Genomic DNA, 19,042 nt, shown 5'->3' with positions numbered 1-19,042 from the left:
CCGTGAAATCACTTCTAGCCTTGTTTCTTAATGTTTTTGGGGTCTAATACAAGTAATGGTAGTCTCTAGGTTTAGTCCTAAGGCTTGGAGGGACATTGGGCACACTTTGGCCCTTATAAAGGAGTTTACTCTCCAAGATGTTCTTGGGCGGGAAACTCCCAAATCTTGTTGTTTTGATATGATTTTCATGTTATTAAGGCATATAACACACTTATATACACTCTAGGTTGAAGTACTTACAGTTGGGGGTGATCGGGTGAAGGTCCTTGAGAGGGAAAATCGACTTTTCTCTAGCTAGAAATGTAACAAATGAATCCAAAATGGCTAAATTTTCTTTATATAGCCTTGAGGGTTTTTGATCCGAATACCATTTTTGGACTGTAATATTCCAAACTCTTGAAGGTTTGGGCACTTATTGCAACATATTAAATCCTAGTGTATCCTCTCCTGATATCCTCTGGAGCACTAACCTTAAAACACTCAAACTTATCCCAAAATTTTGATAGTTAGTTGATACAGATTTGACTTCAATTGTAGTGGATGGTTTTACCGAATGGAAATTTTTAGGTTGTCACATCATCCCCCCGTTAAAATGAATTTTGTCCCAAAATTCGCTCTCTTAACGTTACTAATGGGGGTTGAGCTCTTCTGCTTTGTAGAATACTCACTCGTAGACCTGGCAACTTTGCCCTGGTGTTGTTGATAGGATTCATACTTGGTCCATCTATCATTAGCTCGCACATACTAGGTCTGCGTAATCACACTCATATACCGCCCTTGCGTATACATTCGAAAATAATAGGCGGGCTGTATTCATCCATAGCCTCTATGCTCGAACATTGGTCAGCTGGACGAGTGGTATTTCGTGCCAGTCTGCGGACGTCTGACGATAAGGCTTTGGAGGACAAAGTACTCTTTGCACGAGTGCTTCGAGGGTTTAGACTGTGAAAGATAAAGTTTAGGTTTAGGTCGGACCTTCGATATGAATGAAGAAAGTTTCGAGAACTTGCCGATCGAGGCGATAGAAACATATGAACTCAGTATGGTGAGGACCATGCCAACTCATGACGAAAGAAAACAACGGACTCTATAATGAACAAAGTTTTGGTCAAATGAAAGAAACATCTGATAAACGACGATGTATCCATGGTATGATTGGTATTGTACTCCTAGTATTTTCAACAATGTACTCCTTGTAACTGTTCTCGAGTTTACTGTTTTCTATTTTGAAATTAGCACTCTTATGTATCGTACCGCTATGTGTGCAAACATACAAATAAAAGTGCTTTACTTACTAAAGGGATACTTTTATACCATGATCCCCCATGGTACCACTACCATCGCCCGTCATATACAAGTTGCGAATACTTAAGATGAGCCAGACAGTCGACTGAGCATCTCTGCCTCAAATCCTCAACCAATTAAGGAAGGAAACCTAAGCGGAGTCACTCACTCTATGTCTGCAACCTCTCAGTTGCGCACAACCCTGATGTATATGGTGAGCCATAATAGCTTCTCTAAGGGATCTTTTAGTTCTCCTGAATATTACGACCTATTTCAACATTTGAGTTGTTATTGTTACTTTTGAAGTGTTATCCCCAAATTTTAATCTTATATGAATATAAATTAATTTTAAAAGTAAATACTATTTTGAAAACGTACCACTACTCGTCGACGACTCCGGGGTAGATTCTCCTGCGGTGATCATCAGAATACGTCCATCCGCTCCTGAGTTCTTCATTATTGGGCAGTCCCTCTGACTGTGCCCAATCTCACCACAGCCATAGCATGCTTGGTTTTCTTAAGCTCTGGTGACTTGGGAGATCGGTTGAGTCGGTGCCCTACAGTAATGGACAGTCTGTCCTTTTCTGTGACAGTTTAGACACTGCATTTCTCGGCACACTCCAGTGTGGTGAAAGTTGCACTTTCCACACTTTGGAAGGTTTCCAGCATAACGACTGGCAGATGCTGAAGCAGTAGGCGTCGTAGCGGCGTACATAGTACTCGCTTGTTGCTCTTGTGGGATGTCTTGTGTTGTTCGCTTCTTCTTTCTCTTGTTCTCCGACTCTTGATTATAGTCCTCTTCCCTTGACGACTCGGGAATAGGGACTTTTACGCTGTGGCGGACTCCATGATCGATGAGTCGTTGAGCCAAGCGTTTAGCACTAGCGAACGTGGCTGGGTTAGAAGACAACACATTTCCTTGGGTCGGAGCAGTCAGACCCCAAATGTACCTTTCTATCTTCTTGCTCTCCGAGGTAATCATCTCGAAACATAGAGCTGCTAGTTCGCTGAACCGGTCCGTGTAGGTCACTATGTATGAGCCGACCATAGTGAGATCCCACAGCTCTTGTTCCATCTTTTGAATCTCGCCTAACGGGCAATATTCTTCCCGCATTAACTCCTTTAGGTTTTCCCAACCTATGGAGTTTGCCATTGATAGGGTCGGTGACTTAACATTGCTATTCCACCATGTTAGGGCCTTGCCATCGAAGGTGCAAGCAGCAAACTTCACTTTGCTTCCTTCGGGGCATAAACAGATTTCGAAGACCGACTCTATTTTCTCGAACCATTGCAGGAGGGCAATGACTCCTTCAGTCCCTTTAAAGGATAGTGGTTGGCATCTGGTGAAGTCCTTGTAGGAGAACTCTCCCTGGCGCACAGGGACCTCACCTTGAGTAGAATCGGTAGGCGCTTCGCCTCCACCTGTATTGGTGGAGTGATATTGTGCCATGGTTGTTGCCACAGCCTCGGCCACTGCAGCGTTCAAAGTTGCTACATCGATTTGTGGAGAAGGTATTGGAGTTATCGTAGTAGCGTGTCTTGGTGATCTGCGAGGAGGCATCTTTGCTAAAAGAAAACAAAGATGAGACGGAATAAGTCTATAGCAATAGACACAAGCCGAAAGCTGAAAAGACAAGGTTATCCTAGTTCTGGATGTATCGGGTCCTGACTTCCACAAGGTTCTAGGAACAATTCATAAATGAGTCTATACCAAATAAACTCTATGAATTTGAAATAACTATCGTCGAATGAATATATGTTTCCTGAATAACTGTTACCAGCTGCATGTAAGAAAATAATTCTAACACATGTAATGTGAGCAGTGTTTCCACTCGCTCGATAAATTATCCTAATTAATATTTATTAGTGTGACGCGGAAGACGTTTTGGTTACTTCGGCTGATCTTTCCTTGAAAACTTCTCATGAATTTGTCCTTGTTCCTCCTGAACTCTTCTGTTGTCTACTATGAGGAAGTGGTTACCTTTATCTGGGCTTGTCGTGCGAAAATGAAAGTGACTAAAGAACCTATGAGCTTTTAAGGTAACTTTATGGGGTGATCCTTACGGAATCCTGCCATAATTGTACATGGTACACCAGTTTGTATTGTATATAATTGAAGATCAAATAGACCTTCGAACAATTGATCCCACCTCAACACTACTTCCTTAAAAGGAATGGATAGCGAAGCATCGGTCACAGATTCTATGTCTATAAGATCTTGATTATATATAAAACTTTATGAATATACCCTGTAAGATTATAGGTCTATCCGCAAGGGTCTTTTAAGTTATCACATAAGTTATTTATCTGGACTAAAATACTCCTATAGTATTCTAACGTAATGTACTTGGTATGTTCTAAACTTGTTATCGCGCTATCGTATCATAGACTACTCCCATAGTACTCTAACTCTAACTGTACTTGTTCTGGCGTTCTCTTGGCTGGTGTTTTGGTAAGTTTTAACTCTTTTGCAACACCACATCATTTCCAAACACATGTCGGTCACATCTCGAATGAATATAGTGATCAGGCTATATTGATCCTAGCTATGATTACATAATTGTTTAGGTTGACGACAGTGTCCAACCTTCTAAATACTTTTAGTTCTGTTCTCCTCATGACCCTAGTTCTATTATGTACATGTATGAGCAAGTAGGTATATTTTTATAACTTGCAGTTATACTTTAAAATATATCATTAGAGCACTTAAGCCCCATTGTATTTATAGACATATATCTTTTATCGGGTGATATACTTAGTTCACTATAAACAATGCTCTAATACCAATTTGTCACACCCCAAAACCGGAACGGCGGAAACGTTCGGGGGTGGAGGACGTCATGTCAAGTATCACGAGATATGTATATGGTAAGCAAGTAATGAACAACCATTTCATTTAGAAAGAAAGTGTTTACAATGTATGTGTTCACAAAACCTAGAAGTCATAAACAAATAACAAAACAAGACTTGAGCTATAATGCTCCATCTTCTGAAGTCCCAGCACGAGCACCTGTCTAATAGTCTCCTGAGAATACAAGTTAATTGAAAGAGTTAATCAGCAATTAAGCTGGTTAGTTCATAAGATTTTAGTGATGTGAGTAAGCTGTAAAAACGTGGCTGAAAATGAATATGTAAAGTATTGTAAGCTGTAAGGTGTTGTTTTGTAAAGTTTGCCTTTTCCTCTAGAAAATCATATAGTTCCTACTTAAAATGGGAGTTGAGTAAAATCACACTACAAGCCTTTCTATGCGTAATAAGTGGGTACAAGTTATATATACTTGGAGTAAACAAATAATCGATTGTGCGCATCTTCCCTCAACCCACAACCCAACGGGGTACAGTAAGTAAGGAGGATAGCACACATTCCATTGGTTGTTAGATCGTTGTCATATATAACCTTGGTGTATTCACTTGTTACACATGGAGTTATTTGTAATGGTTCCTTTATATCTAATGGAGAGTTCCTTTTAAGAAAACCTATATTTCTTATAGTAAAATATTGACTATGGTGATTACTTTTATAATAGCTTTGTTTATACTGCTATATATAATTTGGTATCGGGTAGATAGTAGATTGGGTGACCTCGGTGTAAACCCACATCCAACGGGAACAGGACGTACAGCGAAGAACACACATCCTATTAGCTGTCGGATATTAGTTTTATATATAAACATGGTGTATAAACTAAGGTGTTATAGAGTTAACTCACTTAAAGTCTTTAAAACTGTACTGGCTTAATAAAATGGATTAAGCCCTTAACTGGGAAATCACTAGTTTTGTATACCAAAAGTACTGACTTTGAAATGAAAGTTTTGTACTAGAAAAATTGTGCATTGACTCTAGTGTCCTATGACCTGATCCATACCTGGTACCCTTGTGATGACTTAATGTATACTAAGCTTAAATATGTATATATATATATATATATATATATATATATATATATATATATATATATATATATATAGATTTGGGTAGATAATAGATTGGGTGACCTCGGTGTAAACCCACATCCAACGAGAACATGACGTACAGCCAAGAACATACATCCTATTAGCTTTCGGAATCTACTTAGCATATATGTATCCTATAGTGTATACATTACAGAATCATAAGGTTAGCATCATGGACCTAACTTTTAAAAAGTAGCATTTTACCAAGACTGGACTGTTTTGAAAGCAACCTTCTACCAAGACCCTACTGTTTTGAAAGCAGTCTTCTACCAAGACTCTACTCTTATGAAAGCAGTCTTCTACCAAGACTCTACTGTTAAGAAAGCGGTCTTCTACCAAGACTCTATTGTTATGAAAGCAGTCTTCTACCAAAACTCTACTATTATGAAAGCAGTCTTCTACCAAGACTCTACTGTTATGAAAGCAGTCTTCTACCAAGACTCAAGTGTTCCTTTGTCAACTGTAAAGTACATTCTCCCTAGTTTATAACCTATCTCGAATAGAGAATAGATTAACCTTCAAGTGTTACCGACACTTTATGAAAGTAATGGGAGAAATGAGTACCCTGATGTTGTTTATAATGACATACGGAGGTACTATCAACCTAAAAACATATTTGTTTTATTAAGGTCATAATGTGAAAGATGGAACCCCTACTAACCGCTCTCATGTATGGAGATTGAGAGAACCAAACGCAACCCGAGCAAATCCATGCAAGCCGTGTAATTCACATTAAAGTTAGATCCTGTCTGCATGTTGTCATGCTATAGCAAATTAACTTGTTAGTTATGTTCTGTTCTGGTGTTATTTGATTATTTTCACTGTTTGTTCTGTTCTGGTATTGTTTCTTTGTGTGCTTCATTGTACTAGAAGTAATGAATAGTATTCTCCTAAACTATATCTATAATAGTTTACTAATGTTCTAACTGTACTGATGATGAAAAGACTCATTTGTCTAACAAGTTATGCTTATACTTTAAAAATGGAGTTCTGTACAACTATAAAGTAACACAACCTTTAAAAGAGTTTTGAAATGTAAAGACGACTTATAAATGACATAAGTAACATTTTGAAAGATGTTTGTAACAACATTTACACAATTTTCATTATGTTCAACTTGTATCCCCCCCTTAAAGCAGTTAAAATAGTTTAAAAGATTCATTACGGGGTATGAACTCACCTGATGTGGGTGATTCAAACGGGTATGCGCGTATGGAGGAGAAGTTCCACGAATGAAGTTCCAAGACACAATAAGTCCTAAATGATATTTAAGGACCCATAATGACATGAATATAGTGTTTATAAACAACTATATGAAAGATAACACCTTCCAGGACTAGGAAACACCTTGGCTAGGTGTTGGAATCACATGTGATTCAACATAGGAAGGTATAAGGCACACACATGAGTTTACTACCATGAGTTCACGGCCCAAGGGAGTTTACGGCCGTAAACTCATGGCTACACATGTGGGAATGCAAGTTTGAAAGCTAGGGAATGTTTTAGGGACATTGGCTTTAACCTAGGATGAGAAAAACCACCTTCTTTGGAGTTTTTGAGGAGTTCACGGCCCAAATGAGTTTACTACCGTAAACTCATGTCCATTTATGCTTATAAGGGTGCTAAAGTTCATAAGGAAACATTCTAAATTCATGCCTAAGCCTTAGGAAGTGTTTGTGGCATCAAAACACTCTTATCTTGAGTTTTCGGCCCTTGGACCATTTTGGCTGGAGCTTGCGGCCGTAATCACCTATGGGTGATGATATTTTGATTGTTTTGAGTCCTAAACACATCTAGGTAAGGTTCTATGCTTGTCTCTTGGCTTATGGATGGCATTTAGGGCATTTTGGCACCCTAAAATGGAGTTCACGGCCCAAGAACTTCCTTGGCCGTGAACTCAATTCTATCCTTGTTTCTTAATGTTTTTGTGGTCTAATACAAGTAATGATAGTCTCTAGGTTTAGTCCCAAGGCTTGGAGGGACATTGGGCACACTTTGGCCCTTATAAAGGAGTTTACTCTCCAAGATGTTCTTGGGCGGTAAACTCCCAAATCTTGTTGTGTTGATATGATTTTAATGTTATTAAGGCATATAACACACTTATATACACTCTAGGTTGAAGTACTTACAGTTGGGGTGATCGGGTGAAGATCCTTGAGAGAGAAAATCGACTTTTCTCTAGCTAGAAATGTAACAAATGAATCCAAAATGGCTAAATTTTCTTTATATAGCCTTGAGGGTTTTTGGTCCGAATACCATTTTTGGACTGTAATATTCCAAACTCTTGAAGGTTTGGGCACTTATTGCAACATATTAAACCCTAGTGTATCCTCTCTCCTGATATCCTCTAGAGCACTAACCTTAAAACACTCAAACTTATCCCAAAAGTTTGATAGTTAGTTGATACAGATTTGACTTCAATTGTAGTGGATGGTTTTACCGAATGGAAATTTTTGGGTTGTCACACATTTCCTCACAAATTTCGCAAAAACCCAACTCAATTCGTCAAGTTACCCATGTCCAGACTCATCAAGGGGAAAACCCTAGCCGACTCATCGAGTCATCTCATTGAATCGACGAGTCCATTCAGTCTATATCCTCTTTTAGACGTTTTAAGGTAGATCTACAACCCCAATCTATAGATCTGACCTCCCAAGTCTCGAATGTCACGTAAAGTTGCAAGCTTTTACGTTCATGCATGACATAGTAGGTTCATAATGCTCAAATAAATCTCAGATCTTTGGGCTCTCAAGTCCTCCTACAATCCACATCTATGTTTTCAACCTCATGATATGCTCAAATAACTCATCGTCACAACATACATGGGAGAAAAACCTAAAAACCTCCCTAAACTAAGATCTCATAAAGGTAAGGTAAAGATAGAAGCTTTTTACCTTTGCACTGGAGCTAATCACTACAGAACTCTAGATCTACAGTCCCTCCTTGATCAAACATACCTAGCTCTTCAAATATCCTTCTAAAGATGCACAAAACCACTCAATTTAACCTCTCTCTCTCTCTCTCTCTCTCAAAAGCCAATCTGATCGATTAGGGTTTCACACAGGGAAGTTGGTTGGATGGTGAGGTGGAAATGAGGGCTTAAGGCCCTTTAAATAGGACACAAACCCGAAGGATTAGGGTTTCCACTCACAACCCCAACTCGCCGAGTTGGTCTCTACAACTCGTTGAGTTGGTTGAAAAACCCACGTGGTCAATTTTTCCCTACTCGACGAGTTGGGGAACCCACTCGTCGAGTCTCTCACTTAAAACATAATTAAATATTCATAAATGTTATACCAGGGAGTCGGGATGTTACAATTACCAATGGCCATTAAGGACAATCGGAGGTGCCTGTGGTGAAGAGCAGGGCCTTTCAGCTGACAGCAGAGGAGGCGCGTGCAGCTCCCGATGTGGTGACAGGTATGTATCTTCTCCTTATCTTTTTATTCAAATTGAAAATTACTTATGTTTATGTGTTTCATTATAGGACAATTCCATGTGAACAGTATATCTGCTCTGGTATTATTTGATTTAGGGGCTACCCGATCTTTTGTGTTGCTCGTGCTCAGCAAGCAGTTTGTGGGAGCTCTAGGAGAGCTAGACCGTCCACTAGATGTAGAGATAGCAGATGATAGGACCGTTAGGGTTGTGAGGGTCCATCGGGGATGTACACTATAGTTATTTGATGAGCAGTTTCCTATTGATTTAGTCCCCATTCCCCTATGAGGGAATAAGGTTATAGTGGGTATGGACTGGTCGTGCTCCAATGGGGCAGTGATTGACTGTGAGCAATAGATTATGCGAGTTCAGACCTCAATTGGGGGTGGTTTAGTAATTCATGGAGAGAGGCCGTAGAGTGGACCGACTTTGTGTTCAGCAGCGAGAGTTAAGCGCTCCCTTCAGAAGGGTTGACCAGGTTATGTTGCCTATGTTATGGATACCCTAGATAAGGGTAAGGCGACAATGCATAGGATTTTCCTGTGATACCTCCAGAGAGGCAGGTAGAGTTTAGGATTGACCTAGTTCCTGGTGCGGCTCCGATAGCGAAGGCACCATATCGATTTTTCTCCTCCCGAGATGCAGGAGTTGTCGATACAGCTGCAAGAGCTATTAGACAAGGGATTTATTAGTTTGAATAGTTCACCATGGGGAGCTCCGATCCTATTTGTGAAGGAGAAGGACGGGTCGCATCAGATGTATATACACTATCGGGAGTTGAATAAGGTAATGGTGAAGAACCATTATCCCCTCCCAAGGATTAATGATTTATTTGACCAGCTTCAGGGTGCATCTTGGTCAGTATGAGTTCGTGGTGATGCCGTTTGGGCTCACCAATGCTCTGGACACATTCATGGACCTCATGAACCGTGTGTGCAGACAGATGTAAGACTAGTCTATGATAGTCTTCATCGATGATATCTTGGTTTATTCCAAAACTCAGGAGCAGCATGAAGAGCACCTGAGGGAGGTGCTAGAGACACTGAGGAGGGAGAGACTTTTTGAAAACTTCTGAAAGTGTGAGTTCTGGTTGCACGTGGTGCAGTTTCTGGGGCAGCTTGTAAACTAGAAGGTATTTTGGTCGACCCGGACAAGATAGAGTTCGTGATGCAATGGGAGGTTCCAAGGTCTCCATCTGAGATTCGGAGAAGATTCATTCAAGATTTTTCAAAGATTGTTGTTCCTTTTACCCGACTGACCAAGAAGTTGATGACATTCCACTGGGGGCCTAAGTAGCAGGCAACTTTCGAGACTCTCAGGCAATGATTATGTGAGGCATCGATTCTGACCTTGCTAGAGGGTGTTGATGCTTTTGTGGTTTACTGTGACACTTCAATCATGGGTATGGGCATGATACTAATGCAACGGGGTTACACGATAGCATACGCCTCGAGGCAGTTGAAGCCTTATAAGGCGAACTACCTGACGCACGATTTGGAGTTGGGAGCTGTGGTTTTTGCTCTCAAGATTTAGTGGCATTACCTCTATGGGGATCGTTGTATAATTTACACGAACCACAAGAGCCTGAGGTATCTGATGGACCAACTAAATCTGAACATGAGGCAGCATCGGTGGTTAGATGTGGTGAAGGATTATGACTGTGAGATCCTTTACCATCCAGGCAAGGCCAATGTGATGGCCTATGCTCTTAGCCGCAAGGCAGTGGCAACTCCGATATGAGACATATTTCTGAGGATGACAGTGGTTACTCCGTTGCTGGAGCAGATCCAGGAGGCGCAGGTCGAGGGTATGAAGGAGGAGCGTCGACAGTGGCAGCGGATCATAGGCCTGTTGGGTTTTGAGCACTATAACACTTCCTAAGTATACATGCAACCCTAAATTCTTTGGATCTATGTTTTCTTTAATTATAAATGCATTTTCTTTTTCCAAATCATTCACCCTAGCTAGCATACAATTGAATCTATATATAATCAAAACATAGTTAGGATACATACCTCTTGAGTAGGGTAGAGTTCTTGACCTTTGAAAGGTTGAGCACCTCAAGTGTGATGCCTCTAATGGGTCACAAACACCAATATGCAAGAGGAGGTTCTAAGGAATAATTTACTTGTCTCTATGGTTGGTGCAACCGATTTTGGTGTATGGAGGGCACTGTATATAGTTGTGGCAAGTGCTAGGGTTACACTTTGTAAACCCTAATGATCCATGACTTTCCACATTCCTATGACCCATGGGTTTAACCTCCATGGACTATCCCTGGGTCATGTTATTGGTTTAGCCCACTTACATAATAATGGATCACTTAGCCCGTACTATAAGTCTCAATGATTTACATAATCAATCCCTCCATATTTAATTAGTCTCTTTTGACTACAAAATTAATTCCAAATTAATTTTTGGACAATACTAATTAAATAACTACATAAATATATTATATTTATAATATATTAATAAATCGTAAATAACCTTATTCTCATAAAACCATCCTATCAAATTGCACTGGTGAATGCAACCCAAAAGGACCATGCTACTATCGGGTCAAGTACATACCAGTTATAGTTATAGGATTAGACACCAAATCCAACAAGGCCAGATAGCCTCATTCGATTATGACCGTCGGGGCTTATTGACCCTACATCAGACAGTATGGGTTGCTTACTGGGGTGGGGTGCGTCAGGTTCTGATGGAAGAGGCCCACAAGTCTAGGTTCTCCATCCATCCTGGGGCGACGAAGATGTATCGGGATCTTCGCCCTGACTATTGGTGGCCCTGCATGAAGCGGGACATAGCATGGTATGTGGAGCAGTGCTTGACTTGCAGGAAAGTCAAGGTCGAGCACTAGCGACCTCACGAAAAGATGCAGCCATTGGATATTCCCGTGTGAAAATGGGAATATATCACTATGGACTTCATCACAATGCATCCTAGGACCACTCATGGAACAAATTCGATTACGGTCATCATGGATTGATTGACCAAGAGTGCTCATTTCATCCCAATCCAGGAGAGAGTATATTAGCTGGGAAGCTAACCGAGATCAATGTTCGCGAGGTGGTGGCACGTCATGAAGTGCCGATTTTGGTGGTGCCGATTTTCGTTTCACTTCCAGGTTTTGGAAGCGGTTCCATGACGAGATGGGCACTCGTCTACACTCAGGATAGTCTTTCACCCTCAAACTGATGGGCACAGTGGGAGGACGATCCAAACTTTTGAGGATATGTTGCACGCATGTATATTGGATTTCAACGGTAGTTGGGATACATATCTTCTGTTAGCATAATTTCCGTATAACAACGACTGTCATGCCAGCATATATCGTCCTCCCTTTTGAGATGCTCTACAGGAGGTGTCACACCCCCGAACCTGGACGGCAGAAACATCCGGGGGCGGGTGACTTCATCTTACAATATCATAACAATTGAATATAAATGAAACATAGCAACCATCATCATACATTAAAGATACCAACATGTATTTTTACAACTTTGAATTGTGTTCATGAAAATACATCCAAAAATAACATAATGTATGATAATTCAAAGATATAACAATTATCCAAAGTCCTTGGCTGAAAACGTGCTCACTGTGTTCCTGAGAATACAAGTTGTTTTGAAAAGCGTCAACATAGAATGTTGGTGAGTTCATAAGCATATTTGTAAGAAAAACTTTGTAATAGTTTTTAACCTCCAGAAAATCCAATATTTTCTGTAAAAATAGTTTGAGGGTCTTGTTTCAAATCGTGTGTAATTGCATGTGTATATTTTGTTTATCGTGGTTGAAAATTGTATAGAGAGTGTTCCCAGAAAATCCTATATTTTATGTTATACGAAAAGTTGTGGTCTTAAAACCCTAAAACAAGAGTGGTGAAATTATTTGCAAAATAGATAGCACGTAGATTTGTACTTTATAAACCGAGTAGAGTGTATGTTCTACGTAAATTTCTAAAATGATAACGTTATTATCTATGTGATTCATTACAACCATACTAATGTGACTAGAGCGCTTCTCTTGAAATTCTTCAGGCGACGGTTTCTAAAGATTATTGTCACCCTAGACTGGCCGGCCTAGCTGTAGCGAACATCTCATGTGTGGGGGGTCAACCCCGTATAGATCTATACACATTTTCTCGCTCTCCCTGCAGGAGACTCTGGTTATAACTACAGGAGTTACGATGTACACTATGTCGGTACGAGTGAAGGAGTGTGTCACAAGAGCCTTAACATAATTTACACAAATATTGAATCCTATTATCTAACGTTATAAATAATGTTGATAGTGTATATTTACGACTGCAATTTACGACACGCAATAATTCTTGTCTTAATTTTTACACAGTTCACTAGAAGTAGGGGTGTTCAAAACCAGATATCCGAAAATTTGGATAGTTGATTTTTGATATCCGAATCCGTATCCGAAATTTCGGATACGAATTCGGATATTAAACCGGATATCCGAATTTCATTAATTTTAAATAAATATCCACATCTGAACATCCGATCCGTAAAATCACCTCAACTCTTAAAATTAATAATAGCAACTATGTTAAATCTTGCGACATAGATGGATATCGATAGCAACAAATAAATATATGTAGCATTTACTTAATAGTTTTTTATTATAAGCCAACGAACCAGGATTATAACAAACAAATATATAACGATTGTAAATGGAAAGATTTGCAATAAAAGTTTGGAAAGAATGGTCACGAAAAAGTTGAAAATTGCGGGGAACATTAGTCCATTAAGCATGTCAATGTTTCTAATTTCTCATTTTAAAATATTAAAAAATAAAGAAAAATTGTTTTTTTCGGATATTGGATATCCGAAATATCCGAAACTTTATAAATTCACTATCCATATCCGAATCCGAAAAACCGGATATCCGAAATTCGGATATCCGAAAATTCGGATATTCGAAATTTCGGATAATTTCGGATCGGATTTTCGGATTTTCGGATCGGATATTTCTGATGCGGATATTTTTGAACACCCCTAACTAGAAGTGATTAAAACCTTAACGATAGACAGATTATGACATGTAACTTTCGTGTCATAAATAAGTTTAGTTCACCAATTTGGTAGATTTATTTGTAAAATTCTTTTTATAAATATTTAAAGTTGGAACTAACATAATTAGGACATTTTACAACAATTGTTGAAAATAGTCAATTTTTACCATAAGTGTCTAAAATAGCCTATTTTTACTATAAGTGTCAAAAATAGCCAAATTTTACAATAAGTGTCAAAAATATCCCATTTTTACCATAAGTGTCAAAATAGTCCATTTTTACCGGAAGTGTTAAAAATAGCCCATTTTTACCAAAAGTGTCAAAAATAGCTAATTTTTACCATAAGTGTCAAAAATAGCCATTTTTACCATAAGTGTAAAAAATAGCCCATTTTTACCAAAATGGTCATAAATGACCCATTTTTACCGAAATGGTTATGAATAGCCCATTCTTATCATTGTTCAAACTTTCATGTCCAAATATGTTTCCAAATAACTTGAGACTTGCACAAAAACTCAAGTTCATGATATCACAACATTTAAACACACATAAACATATAAAACATACACATGTAAGAGAATATCCAAGGATTAAGACAAGATTTTGACTTGTATCCCCCCCCCCCCCTAAAAAAAAAAAAGGAAAAACTCAAAAACAAGGGGGTATGAAGCTCACCTTAGGGCTTTTTTGGGTTGTAGAAGGAGAATGGAGAAGGTTTTGGTTCTAGGTTGCTCTCTTGAAGAGATTCTTGAAGTTATGGTGTTCCAAAGGCTTAAACAGGAAAATGGAGTTATATGAGGAAGGATTTTTAGTGTAAACTTGGAACAAAACTATAGAGTTTACCAACACTTACCAAGTTATGAAGCTTAAAGAAGACTTTCTTGGAAAAGTACCACACAAACCCATGAATTTTGAAGAAGAAAATGAGACAGAGTTTATTGAGTGTTGAGAGAAAATAAGATAAGAATGTAAGTTGGAAGTGAAAAGTGGAGAGGGGATGGGGCGTAAGATTTCGACTGATCTAAAGGTAGAGGGTGATAGGGGTTGATTTCTAGCTATGGTGATGTGAAGGTCATGGATGTTTGTTGGGCAATAAGCATTGTTACATGTAGTGAAATTTTGAGGTGGCATCTATTTATGAACTCTTGTGTTTTTCCTTTTCCTTTTCTTTCTTTTTTTTTTTTTTGAAAATGGGCTAACTGAGTTTAGAGAGGTATTTGGCCTAAAGGTTGGCCCAATAGATTAATCCCGATTTTAGGTTTGGCCCAATAAGGATTTTTAGCCTATAAATGGTTTTTCGGGTTAAAGATAGGGCCCAACAGAAAAATTTTATCCATTATGGCCCATATATGGGTTTTTGGCCCAATAAGATTAAGTGGAAGACTTTTCGGCCCAATAGGGCCCAGTAGGAGGTTTTCAGCCTAATATAGTCTAAGAAGAATTTTTACGGCCCAATATGGCCCAATAAGGTCATACAACCCAAAACAATGCTAATTAAATTTTTTTGGCCCATTAGGAAGTCCAATAGTGAATTGCATCCCATTGAAACTAAAAATAAGGCTTTAGGCCCAATAGGGTCAACTTCAGAGGTTATCAACCCATTAGGGCCCAATAAGGGAGTCTTGGCCCAAATAAGGGTCTTGGGTCGAGAAAGCTTGGGCTAAGGCCCAAAGTTGAGTCGACTTAGCTTATTAGGTTAAGTTTTTGGGCTATACCAGGTGGTTTCGACTTGGATGACAATGTTTGAGGTTATAAACTTAATAGCATCGAAGTTTGAATTTCAAAAATTGAAATGATACAAGGTTACATAAAGGCAATTTGTTTGTACATGGATAGCAATCTTAATCCTAACTTGCTGATTGTGACATCATCCCCCCGTTAGAGGGAATTTCGTCCCGAAATTCATTCGAAAGCAATCTTTAAGAACTAGAGAAGATATGGGCGTATTTTTGCATCATCTGATCCTCACGTTCCCATGTGAATTCAGGTCCGCATCGGGCACTCCATCATTTACAATAGGAATGCAACTTTGTTTTGTACGTTTCACTTCTCTATCCATAATTTTGAATGGTTCCTTAATGAACAGGAGATTTTATTCACCTGAATCTCATCAAGTGGAACAACGAAGGTTTCATCCGATAGGCATTTCTTTAGGTTTGATACATGGAAGACAGGGTGTACTTTGCTAAGTTCTGGTGGTAGCTGTAGCTTGTAGGCTACCGGACCGATCCTGGCAAGGATCTCGAATGGTCCGATGTATCACAGATTTAAATTTCCTCGGCTTCCGAATTGTATCATCCCTTTCCAGGGAGAGACTTTTAGCAGAACATGATCTCCTACTTGAAATTCCAGGGGCTTTCGCCGTTGGTCTGCATAGCTATTCTATCGGTCTTGAGATTCCTGGAGTCATGCTTTGATCTGGACGATTTTCTCCGTTGTTTCCTGAATGATTTCAGGTCTTGTGAGAGTGTTGTTTGGTACCTGCCCTCTCGTCAATTGTGTGTCTCCTATCTCCACCCAACAAAGAGGTGATCTGCATTTCCATCCGTATAAGTCCTCGAAGGGAGCGAACTTAATGCTTGTATGGTAACTATTGTTGTACGAGAATTCGATTAGTGACAAGTGGGTATCCTATGCCTTGACGAAATCTATGACAAATGCTTGGAGTATATCGTCTAGTGTTTGAATGGTTCATTCACTTTGGCCGTCATTCTGGGGGTGGTAGGCAGTGCTTAGATCTAGCTGAGTTCCTAATGCTTTCTGGAGCGACTGCCAAAATCTTGAGGTGTACCTACTATCACGGTTAGAGATAATAGATATCGGTACTCCATATAGTCTCACCACCTCTTTTATGTAAATCCGGGTCAGCCTTTCCATTTTGTATGTTTCCTTTATTGGTAGGAAATGGGCAGACTTAGTCAACCGATCGACAATCACCCAAATGACATCCAATCTGTCTGTCGTCATGGGTAATTTGGTGATGAAATCCATTGTTATCCTATCCCATTTTCACTTGGGTACAACGGGTTGTTGCAACAAACTCGAGGGCTTTTGATATTCTACATTCACTTTAGCGCAAGTCAGACACTTGCTCACGTAGGTAGCAATTTCCACTTTCATGTTCAGCCACCAGTAATGTTGTTTGATATCTTGGTACATTTTGTCGGAACCCGGATGGATGGAGTATCTTGACTTGTGGGCTTTATTCATGACTATGTCTCTGAACCCTCCAAATTTTAGGGTCCAGATCCAGTCCATGAGATGGTATGCTCCGTCCTCTTTGATGATGAGGTTTCTGTCTATTCCCCGCAAGGCTTCGTTTGCGATGTTCTCCAGTTTCAAAGCTTCCCATTGAACCTCCTTGATTTGTGAAGAAAAGTGGGAATGGATGGTTATTAATAGTGCTCTTACTCGGCACCCTGAGTATTCCTTCCGGCTTAGAGCATCGGCTACCATGTTAGCTTTTCCCGGATGGTACCTGATCTCACATTCGTATTCGTTTGGCAGCTCGACCCATCTTCACTGCCTCATGTTTAATTCTTTTTTATTTAGAATGTGTTGGTGGCTTTTGTGGTCTGTGTAAATTGTGCACTTTGTCCCATAGAGATAGTACCTCCAAAATTTTAAAGCAAAGACCATTTCTCCTAGCTCGAGGTCATGGATTGTATAATTCACCTCATTGTTTTTTAGTTGTCTGGACACGTAGGCAATCACCTTTCCACGTTGCATTTGTACACAACCTAAACCTTGGTTGGAAGCGTCGTAATATACTATAAAATCCTCTGTTCCCTCTAGAAGTGACAAGACCGAAGCACTGCAGAGGGTTTGCTTTAAGGATTGAAAGGTTGTCTCTTGCTTCTTTTCCCAAGTGAAAGGTACACACTTTTGAGTTAGAGTGGTGAGGGGTTTGGCGATCTTCGAGAAATTTTGAATGAACCTCCTGTAATATCCAACAAGGCCCAAAAATTTCCTGAACTCAGTGGGTTTTTTCGGAGTTGCCCAACCCTCAACTGCCTTAACATTAGATGGGTCCACATGAATTCCCTCTTTACTGACAACACGTCCCAAAAAATTCACTTGACGAATCCAAAACTCACACTTGGAAAGTTTCGCGTACAATTTCTCTGCTCTAAGCGTTTCCAAGACTTGTCTCAAATGTTGGCCATGTTCCTCTCTGCTTCGGGAATAAACCAGTATGTCTTCGATAAAGACTATTATGAAGTTGTCGAGGAAAGGTCGAAAAACTCAGTTCATCAAATCCATGAATGTTGCTGGTGCATTCGTTAATCCAAATGGCATTACGAAGAACTCATATTGACCATAACGAGTTCGGAAAGTAGTCTTGGGGATGTCTTCTTCTCGGACCCGTAGCTGATGATATTCAGATCTCAGATATATGTTGGAGAAATAATTTGCCTTTTACAACTGGTCAAACAGATTTTCAATCCGGGGAAGAGGGTATCGATTTTTGACAGTGTGCTTGTTGAGTTCCCGGTAGTCGATACACATGCGGAAAGAACCATCTTTCTTTTTAACAAATAAAACCGGAGCTCCCCAAGGAGAGAAACTCGGTCTTATGAATCCTTTGTCTAGCAGCTCACTCAATGGACTAGATAACTCTTGCATTTATGCAGGGGCTAATCTATACAGTGACTTGGCAATTGGTGTGGCTCCAGGTACTAGTTCAATCCGAAACTCGACCTGTCGCTCGGGGGGTATTCCCAGGAGGTCTTCAGGAAATACGTCTGGAAAATTACATACCTCCGGAATATCCTTGATTTTCTTCTCCTCTTTATGTTTGTCCACTACGTGGGCTAGAAAGGCATGATTCTTTTTATGCAGGCACTTTTGTGTCTTGATTCATGAGATGAGACGGAGATTTGTACCGGGTTTATCTTCGTAGATAATTAGTGTTTCGTTGGTGGGTAGGTGAAGGCAAACGGCCTTCTCATGGCACATAATATCAACATGGTGGGGGTTTAACCAATCCATACTGATGATCACATCAAAGCTTTTAATATTAACCGACATCAAGTTGATTGGAAACGAGTGATTATTTAATGTTAACGTGCACCCTATGAAAATGTCATTTGTTGTTTCAGTCCTCCCATTAGCCATTTCCACCATCTAGGCTTCCTTTAATTTCTGGGGACTTTGTTTTAGTAAGTGCTTAAACTTGTGGCTCACGAAACATCATTTCTCCCCACTATCAAATATAATGCATGTATAGATGTTGTTGAGGGGAAACATACCAGTGACTACAATCGAATATTGCACCTTCTCCCCTTGTCCTATTGTTAGGACCCTGTATGATCCCCCTGCACCTTGATTGTTGGC

At 39.7% G+C, this 19,042-nt stretch overlaps 1 protein-coding gene across 1 annotated transcript; it reads right to left on the bottom strand.

Annotated features, from left to right (window-relative positions):
* Positions 1–16,714: 16,714 nt before the first annotated feature.
* On the bottom strand, positions 16,715–17,161 carry LOC145067951 (uncharacterized). Its single transcript, XM_079014972.1, has one exon. The coding sequence runs from the start codon at positions 17,159–17,161 to the stop codon at positions 16,715–16,717; it is 447 nt and encodes a 148-aa protein (XP_078871098.1).
* Between the last annotated feature and the right edge of the window lie 1,881 nt (positions 17,162–19,042).

This window comes from Lactuca serriola, chromosome 8 (assembly GCF_051521515.1).
Source record: "Lactuca serriola cultivar US96UC23 chromosome 8, Lser_US96UC23_V15, whole genome shotgun sequence".
Lineage (NCBI taxonomy): Eukaryota > Viridiplantae > Streptophyta > Magnoliopsida > Asterales > Asteraceae > Lactuca > Lactuca serriola.
The sequence above is the reverse complement of the archived record's forward strand: the minus strand, read 5'-3'. Positions and strand labels throughout refer to the sequence as shown.

What these genes read in the sequence shown, in the direction of transcription:
- LOC145067951 (XM_079014972.1), bottom strand. Translation starts at nt 17,161, where the DNA reads ATGGTAGCCGATGCTCTAAGCCGGAAGGAATACTCAGGGTGCCGAGTA.